The sequence below is a fragment of the Canis lupus genome, chromosome X (assembly GCF_003254725.2).
Source record: "Canis lupus dingo isolate Sandy chromosome X, ASM325472v2, whole genome shotgun sequence".
NCBI lineage: Eukaryota > Metazoa > Chordata > Mammalia > Carnivora > Canidae > Canis > Canis lupus.
Window position 1 is genome coordinate 110,523,360 of NC_064281.1, and position 9,254 is coordinate 110,532,613.

General features: G+C 45.9%; 1 protein-coding gene across 1 annotated transcript; it reads left to right on the forward strand.

The window, feature by feature from the left end:
* Nucleotides 1-5,215: 5,215 nt before the first annotated feature.
* On the forward strand, nt 5,216-6,574 carry LOC112668478 (telomere attrition and p53 response 1 protein). The gene has a single exon (XM_025460875.3). It carries the CDS (start codon nt 5,371-5,373, stop codon nt 6,211-6,213), a length of 843 nt encoding a protein of 280 aa, XP_025316660.1. The 5' UTR covers nt 5,216-5,370; the 3' UTR covers nt 6,214-6,574.
* Nucleotides 6,575-9,254: the final 2,680 nt, after the last annotated feature.

Genomic DNA, 9,254 nt, shown 5'->3' on the forward strand with positions numbered 1-9,254 from the left:
CTTTCTTTCTTTCTTTCTTTCTATTTTACAAATACCAAATATGACTCAAAACTATTCACATTTCAGAAGCACGCCCTAGTAGCTCTTATTCTGATATGGATTGATCTCCAAGATCTCTCAGGTTAAAAAACAAAATAGTATGTATAGTATGCCACCATTTATATAAAAAAGAGAGGGGCACATATTTCTATTTGGTGATAAATACATTAAAATATCTAAAAGGATACATAAGAGGAAACAAAAGAAACATGCCCTAGTAATGGGCACAGAAATCATGTTTAAAATCTAAATTTAAATTGTTAACGAAATGTGCAAAACCACTACACACACACATAATGGAATAGTGAATTTTGTGCTACATTAGACCACTGTCTGCTTTCATACTGTATTGGTTGTTTTCTTCTGTAATTTAAAAACCCAAACCAACTCTGCTAATTAAGCTCTCCCTGGCCAGGAGCTCACTTGGATCCCTGACAGTCCCTAGTTAAAGCTTAGTTTGTAGTTTTTGACAGCAAACCAAGACCCTCTTGTTTGCTTCAGGAAAACTGGCTGGTCGTAGTCCCTGGCATTATTTTAGCGGTACCCTCATTCCAACAAGTTACCAATCCTCTTGACCATGACTTAGAATTGTGCCAGATTTTTCTTGGTGTTTGTTTGTTTGTTTGTTTGAGACAGGTAGTAGAAGTCGTAATGAAATTATTGTTAGCTTGCTTTTAGTTTATGACAAATCTCGAAAACAGGAAATAAGGTGGTATATTGTGATGATAAAGCAAGGGTAAAAGCAACTAAATCAAATTTACTTGAACCAATATGTATATTTTTGGCATATATCTTAATTCTTCCATTTATTACTTCTTAATTGGTCCACAACTCAGAAGGTGAAAAACCACCACAGGCAAGTGACATTTTATGAAATGAATTGCTTAAAATGGGCTTGCTGTGATACTGGCACTGCATATGAATAGTATCTAGTATTATTGTATCACAATTTTACTTATTTTGGTTGGCATGTTTGGAAATAGGCAAAAGTCTGAGTGAGAAAGTATTAGTACTTTTATTATTAAATGCACCTCATCTCCCTTTATGTGACTCCTCACCAAAAAAGAAATGGCCTAAGAATTTTCACCTGCCTGATATGATGTTTGTCAGAAGTCTTATAGGACTTTGATTTCATAGGTATATTACCCAAAGTAACTAATTTTTATAACCCATGTCCCTTAAGGAGCCCAAAACTAAGCTCAAAGGGAAACCACAAACCTTGCAAAAACTATAGAAAGATTCCTTCTTTCCCCTCTATGGTATCCTGGTGTCACTTAACTAAAACTCCTCAGTCTGTGACCTTGAGAAACCTAGAGACTAAATAGGAGGAGTAGAGTATTGAAGGTCATTCCATCCACCACTACCCAAAAAGGGGAGCAAGAATTCATCATAACAGGTAAGTATCTTTATAATTATGGCAGATGGTGATTGAAGCAAAGGCAATTCAAAAGGAGAGACACGAGAAAGCAATAATTTTGAATGTTTGACATTTGTTTTGAAACTACCTTACTACCCTATACCCTTTACCATCTGTCTGTTATCCCTCCCAACACCCACCTCTGTCTTCCCACAGGGCTCCATTGTCTGCAGTTCCTGTTTCTCAGGGGCGGAGCTGTGGGAGGCAGCCATGGGTGCCATAATAGGCACCTGCGGCCAGCACAATGGGCTGTGGGTGCTTGTGGGAGAGACAGATTGATGTATTGTGCATGGGGGAGGAGGGCTGTCACTTGAATCCATGTGAACCCAGGCTTTAGGGGCAAGGGAGATTGACAGCTTTTGTAGGTTGCATTTCTTTTTCAAAGCTTGGCTTTAATAGACAGTAAGTTTGGGGCCCCAGGCTTTCACTCCCATAATTCTAACAGGGCAATCACGAGCATTCAGCATTTCTTTTTACCCCCCTTGTTACGCATTAAATGATTTCAGTAAAGGAATGTGCAGCATTAATTAGAATTTGTTAGCAGATACCAAGGGGAAAAGTTTCTTCACAACAACTATAGGAGGTGTCATTTGTACAAAGACTTTTTTGTTTTCTTTCCCCATTACATTATCACTGCAATATGTAAGGTAGTGATTCTTTTCATTTAAATTAAGTGGAAAGCTACTAAATCTTGTTTTATTCTCCAAAAAGAATAAGGTCCTTAACACTTATCTTTTAACTTCTTTCATTTCCTAAGGTTGGTGTTTACTTTTGCTTTCAATCCGACCCATTTACTGATCTGTGTGGTTGTGTATCCAGTTTTGTGTACCATTTAGCTCTGACAATTACAGGCAGCCCACTACTGATATATAAGGATTGTTTCAGGTGAAAATAGCTACCAGTCATACTGAAAAGCATTGACACACTGGGGCCCTTTTTTGGTAATGGGACACTGAGAAATGGCAAAAATTAGATTCCCCTAAGTTTGTGTCCTAACTTATTTTCTAAAACTGTTTTTCCCTAGTTGATATTTAACCTTCGCCATGACATCAAATTTATGGAAGAATGGGGCAGTGGCCAAGGAGTATTTTTTCCCAAAGAAAACTCATTCCTAAACCATGTCAGCACAGTATTTTTAAACATCCAAAGTCCCCCCCACCACCACCACCTCAAACACACACACACACACACACACAGAGCATCGTTTTCTTACAGCTAGTTAAAATGATCTTAGGGTTCTTTTTTGGTTGTATTTTGTTACTATTATCTATTCTGATTTTTATTCCTGACATGGAAAAAAATATGGGAACAAAATTAATCTCAGATAGGATATTTTGTAAATGTACTCTTTGCCATCGAAGAACTGATAAAGCGTCAAAAAATCTTGGTGCAATTTTCCTAACATCTCTCGTATAAAATCATTTTCTTTGTAGAAGGAGTTGGAGGCTAATTGAATTAGAATTTTCCCCATTCATTGTTTTATTTAAATGTGTTAAGGGCAATAGTGAAAAATATTAGAAGTCTACCATTATTTCTCAGAAAGAACATATTCCCACACAGTTGTCTGGCTCTGTCTATTATAATAATTTGGTGCAATGGTTTTAAAAGTAGTGGGGTGATAATAATTAGGGTGTGCGACACAGAAATTTCAATGCTGGATTCAACATTTCACCATGCAGGGCATGAAAATTGCCGACTGGGGCTAGTCAGCTCTAAGTACTAATTAACTAATTAATCAGGTGCTGAGACCAACTGAATGGAGGATACCAGCCAGACAACTCAAGCCCAAGCAGAGGGTTGTGCTCTTTCAAAGACAGTGCAGTCTTTCTTCTTGGTTTTTAACCCAATCAGAAATGAGGGGAGAAAATAGGATATGGTGTCCTACTGTCAGTCATTTCAGTCCAAGGTCTTTACTTAGAGAAAATGAAATAAAAACATGTGCCTCTGATGATAACTGTGAGGCAGCGTGTGCAGAACAACCCCCAAAGCTCTGGCAAACTCAGTATCTCCTTGGCCATGAACTATTTCGGGGCTGGTATATGTGGGTGTGTGGGGGAGGAGGGGGATCTGCCTTCTTGGGAGTTTTCTACAATATATTTTTTTTAACATCGGAGACTGAGAGATGGATTTCTCCTTTTGGGCTGATGTTAGGTCTTTTGCCTCATCCCTCGTTTATGTAAATGAGAAGAGTCCAATTACACATATGGAAAAAGGGTTTAATGAATCGTGAAAAAGCCTGGTTTGCAGAGAAAGGGCACAATCCCCTCTTCTTCTTCTTCTTCTTCTTCTCTTTTATATTTAACTTAGAAACATGTATTTCTTTTTAGGAAGATGATAAAGCTTAATGATTAGATCATTTTATTTTATATACTAATTCTCATATTTGGGAATTCTTAAACATATTTTGGTAGAAGATTCAGCTTCCTGTATAAGGCTCTATGGATACCTAGCAAACATGGTCAACAACAAAAACTGTGAAATTCTAACTTTCTTCCTAATTTAAAAAAAAAATTACATGTTAGTTTCTCCCATTTTTGATGTTATTCTTAGCTCAGTGATAATGTTTTTTTCTCTTAACAGTTTGCTTTGGAACTGTGTGCACTAAAAAAGAACTGCATCATTATAAGAGGGTTGTTAATGAACCCAAGGAAAAGACTTTAGTATCACATAGGTTTAGCTTAATTTTGAATTTATCATGATGTTTTACTTAGCTATCATTTTTTGGGTGTTGGGTTAGGTAAGATCTTTTTCTTTTCTTTTCTTTTCTTTTTTTTTTTTTTTGTCCTGAAAGGCAGTGAATTTTTACAATAGAGCAGAGAATACGGTGTTTGGGATTTTATTTTCCTATTTTCTCTCTCCTTACTTCTTCATCTTAGAATTTTCAGTAGTTGAAAGGAGACCAAAGAGAACCCCAACCCATTTTTTTTTTTAAGACAGCAAAACGTTACAAGAATCCTTGGGGGGGGGGGGGAATCAGTACCATTTCTGATGTGACTCTTAGAATTTGGTTAAGCATGCAAGCAGCCCAGAAGAGGTGCTTTGCAGCGACAGCAGGAAAGTTCTACATCACGGCTCTAAGTGCTTTCCAGGGACTTAATTCAACAACCTCATTTGGCACTTGAGGAAACTGAGGCCCAGGAAGCGGGGGGTGGGGGGCAGAGTTCTATTTTTTTCCTGTACAAAATACTGCGTCGAGCAGCAGGCGGCCCTTTTCGTGGGTACGTCCTGTGTAGAGGGCATTGCTGGGATTCAGGGTGCCTGCCTATTCACGGGGGCCGGGATCTTCCCACTTTACCCCCACCCCGGCCCACCCCACCCCCCGGCCTTCCCGGATCGGCGCCCTGGATGTGATCGACACCATGAAGTTGCCCCATAATCCTCTCTGGCAACATAGGATGTAAAATTTGATCAGCTCATTGGATGAAGCCGACAAGTCTCCAAAATGTGTGAAAAGGGGGCCAAGAGTAGGCAAGCGCCGCGTTGAGGCAGCGCTGCGGCCGGTCCCCCTGCGAGCTCCTGGTGCGGCAGCCGCGGCGGGGCGGGGGCTGGGGCCGGGCGGCGGCGGCGGCGGCGGCGGCGGCTGTAGGGAGGCCGCGGCGCCCTGGGGGGGCCCTCGGAGCGGACCGCGGGGCCGGAAGGGGGCAGCAAGGCGGCGCCGGCGGCTGCGGAGTCCTCCGCCGCGTAGCTGGGGGCCGGGCCGGGCGGGGCGGGGCGGGGCGTGCACCGGGGCCGCGGGCGGCGCGCGCCGGAACAGTTGGCCTCAGGGCCCCGCCGCCCGCGCGACCGCCCGCCGGCGCACGCGGAGGAGGCGGCGGCGGCGGCGGCCGCAGGAGGAGGAGGGGAGCCCCGAGCAGGAGGTGAGGCGGAGGTGCAGGAGCAAGAGGCGGCGGCGGCGGCGGCGGCGAGCGGCGAGGATGGAGGAGCCGCCGAAGGAGGGCGAGGCCGAGGTCGCCGAGCAGTGGTTCTCCAAGTGGGAGCGCCAGTGCCTGGCCGAGGCCGAGCAGCAAGAGCAGCTGGCCCCCGAGCTGCGGGAGGAGGCGAGCGCCGAGGCGGCGGGGCTCCGGAGCGAGCAGCAGAAGCTGTGGCACCTCTTCCAGATCTCGGCCACCGCCGTGGCCCAGCTCTACAAGGATGCTGGGTGCCAACAGCCAGAACTGTCCATGTGGGACCCCTTCCAGAACGCGGCCATGGCCGTGACCAGTCTGTACAAAGAGAGCGGGGACGCCCACCAACGAAGTTTTGACCTGGGCGTCCAGGTGGGCTACCAGCGGCGCATCCGGGATGTCCTGGAGTGGGCGAAGCAGGGCCGCAGCACCATTCTCCGCGAAGACCTGATCAGCTTCCTGTGTGGCAAAGTGCCCCCCGCGCCTCCCCCGCCGCGCGCCCCGCGGACGCCCCCGAAGCCGCCCGCCGCGGCCGCCGGCCAGGCCGCGGCCCCCGAGCCCGGCTCGGCCGTGGACGTCGACCTGCAGCCGTTCCACGAGGCCATCGCCGTGCATGGCCTGAGCGGAGCCATGGCGAGCATCAGCGTGAGGTCCGGCGCCCCCGGCTCCCCGCCCCAGGCCAGCGGCGTCGCGGGCGCGGTGCCCGGCGGCGGGCGCCGGAAAAGTAGCTTCCTCGACGACGACTCGAGCCCCTTCACCTCCGAAGAGCAGGCCCCGCGCCCGGACAGCGGGGGCACCCGCAAGCGCACCTCGGCCCGGTGCGGTGACAGTGTCACAGACTCCCCGACCGCCAAGCGCAACCGGATGCTCTGAAGCACGCGGCGCGCGGGCCGCCGGCCGCCATGACAGTGGGAGCAGCCCGGCCGCCGCGTGACGATGCGCCGCTCCGCCTCGCCCTTCCAGAGCCTCACAGAGCTTTCTGTCACGTTTGCCTACCGAGACTTTTAAGGTGTTCCACAAGAGCCCACGTATGACTCTGACTTTCCCCGAAATATGATTCTAGCAGCGAACAAGCATCGTGTAGTAGTTACCAAGATCAGGACAAGCGGACGGATCTGCTCAAAGCGGGAGCCTGGTTGATCTTGTTCACAGTCCTGTTCCTTAGCACCTAGCACACTTGCTGGTGCCCAATAAATGTTTGTTGAATGAATAAATGTGACCTTCTTTAAACGTCTTGAACGGGAAGGACTAACAGGTGTTTGACTTGGTTATAGGATACTTTTCTCCTCTGTTATTTGATTCTGTGCTTTAACCATTTTGCAAGTTACATTTGATCGAAATGTGAAACTTGGAGTTGCTATTTTCCCTCCACTTGGCCATGCACCTAATTTGTACAGAGTATGCGAGTGACGCACATTAGGCGGTGTGGTTTTTTTTTTTTTTTTTTTAAGTAGCTGCTTATGATGGTGATGATTATGTGATGGTGTCAAGGGCTGCTGTGATGGTTGGACAGGGAATACTTGATATGGAGTCAATTCAGTGCTCTTGAGGAAAATTAGGCCAACGATTGAGATCCTGAGACCAAAGATGGTGTTCCTGGTGGCCCAGTGGTGCTCCCTTTTCTTAGGAATGTATAAAGTCCCTTATCCTGCAGTTTCAGGTTTTTGGTGATCTCTGTTTTGAATTGGAAGACGGAATAGTCAGAATGAACTGGGTTTTATTTAAGGATATAGCATAATATAACTAAAAGAGCATGAGCTTTGTATTACCAAGGACCAACAGTAAAATCCCAGTCCCACAACTATGCTGCATGATAATTGGGCAGATCACTTAATGTCTCTTGACCTCAGGCTTTCATCCATGAAATGGAGCTGTGTGTCTCCTCAACTAGTCTTGAGGATAAGATGACGTCTGCAATCTAGGTACCTAGCCCAGTACTTACCACCTAAAGGTACTCAATAAACGTTCTCCCTTCTCTATGAATAGAAGCCAGTAAAACATTAAAATCCTGTATGTTAGAAAAGCAGGAGAATCAATTTAGAAGTCAGAAAGTAGAATCTCTGTGTTTGAACAGGAGACTACTGTTCTAACAGTTGAAACTTGTCTAAATATCCCAGATTTTGTATTTTAAGTGTGTTTAGCTCATAAGTACTCAGGATCATCATTCTGCATATTAGAGCAGCCTTGGAGTTCCTGAAATTGCCTGAGGGGTACGCGAGACAACTGGACTTATGAAAGATCTACCTCCTCAGGCCTGAAAAATAAATGGGGAGGGGGTAAGAATGGAAAGGATTTGAAAACGAATGTCCTAGAGACACCCAAAGGGCCAAAGTGGTTCTGAAGAGAGGTGGGTGGAGTGGAGATGAAAGAGAGTAGGTGTGGAGGCACAGGAGGGGTCAGTGAGGTTATGGAAGGGGTGGGAAGAAGTTAAAAGGTACATATCTCTCCCAGGCTCTTTTTCCAAAACCAGCATATAAAATAATTGTAGATAGATGAGTAATACCTTGCTTTTAGGTTCATATCAGGACATTGCTTCTGTTTCATTAGCATGGCCTTTGGAGTAGATTTGTACTCAACTAATGCATTGAAATAGGACAACAAAATGAAGTGAATTCCCTGATAGAATAAAAATTTGCTCTTGAGGCACTCTACAAGTACTTACAGAGGTACTGCTAGGTCCTGAGAGGGGATGTAAACAAAAAAAATATCCTTTTCCTCAAGAAGCACATCCTAACTTGGAAGACAGATTAATGTAGTGAAAAAAGCAGTTCCAATTGTAGGGAAATCACCTAAGGACCATGTGGAAGAATTCAGAGGACAAAGGCCCTCTTTGCCCAGAGGGACATTCCTTCTGGAGGAAGCGGCATTTGAACTGGGGCCAGAAAAATGTGTAGAAAGAGAGGGCACGGGGAATACCAGTAGAGGAAGGATATCTGACAAAGTTTGAGAAGGAGGGAACCCGTTAAGTGTTTTCAGGGGATCACCAGAACTAGATAAGAGGAGGCAGGGGCCAAAGTATATTTGAAGGTCTTAAATACCTGGTCCAGTACTTTTTTATTTTTTAAAGATTTTATTTACTTACTTATGAGAGACACAGAGAGAGAGAGGGAGGCAGAGACACAGGCAGAGGGAGAAGCAGGCTCCATGCAGGGAGTCCAACGTGGGACTTGATCCCAGGACTCCAGGATCACGCCCTGAGCCAAGGGCAGGCACTAAACCGCTGAGCCACCCAGGCATCCCTGGTCCAGTACTTTAGATTCTAGCCTAGGGCAGAGGATGATACCACGTCCTTTAGGAAGAGAGCAGGACGTCTGGGTGTGCAGCAGCAGTAGCATGGGACACTGCAGCAGGGATAGCACAGGGTATCCCTGTAGGATGTTCTTACTGGGGACATTGCCTTTTGGTTAATCACGGTTGTGGCGGTGTTTATCTTGACAGGACTTTCTCTGGGAAGCCTCCTTCCCTTCTATCATTCTTCCTGCTTCTTGTGTTCCAGAGCCCTCCTCCGGTGGAATCATCGGGGCATTAGGGGCTGCAGGACTGACTGTGCAACCACAGTTACTTTAACAAGTAGATAAGGAGAGTCGTAAGAGGGCACGTCAGCATGAGGAAGGGACCTCATTCGTCTTGTTTTCTTCTGTAATTCCCAGTGCCTAGCACACTGCCCAATCCATATGGGCACACAGTGAATATTTATTATTAAGTGAGTGGATGAGTAAGCCCCCATCCAAACTCAGGCATAGCTACCTATTTCCTTTCTCCCTTTCTGTTTACTTACTGCCCAGGAAGGGCACCTGAAGCCCATGCTCTAATTTCTAGGTAATTTCTCCTCTGCGTGTCTTTACTCTTATTCCTAACTATTAGAGTCAGCTTTTTGAAAAGTGGTCTCATGACCACCTCCCTTGAGAATATAC

Excerpts from the sequence above, each read along its gene's own strand:
- LOC112668478 (XM_025460875.3), top strand. The coding sequence starts at position 5,371 with ATGGAGGAGCCGCCGAAGGAGGGCGAGGCCGAGGTCGCCGAGCAGTGG.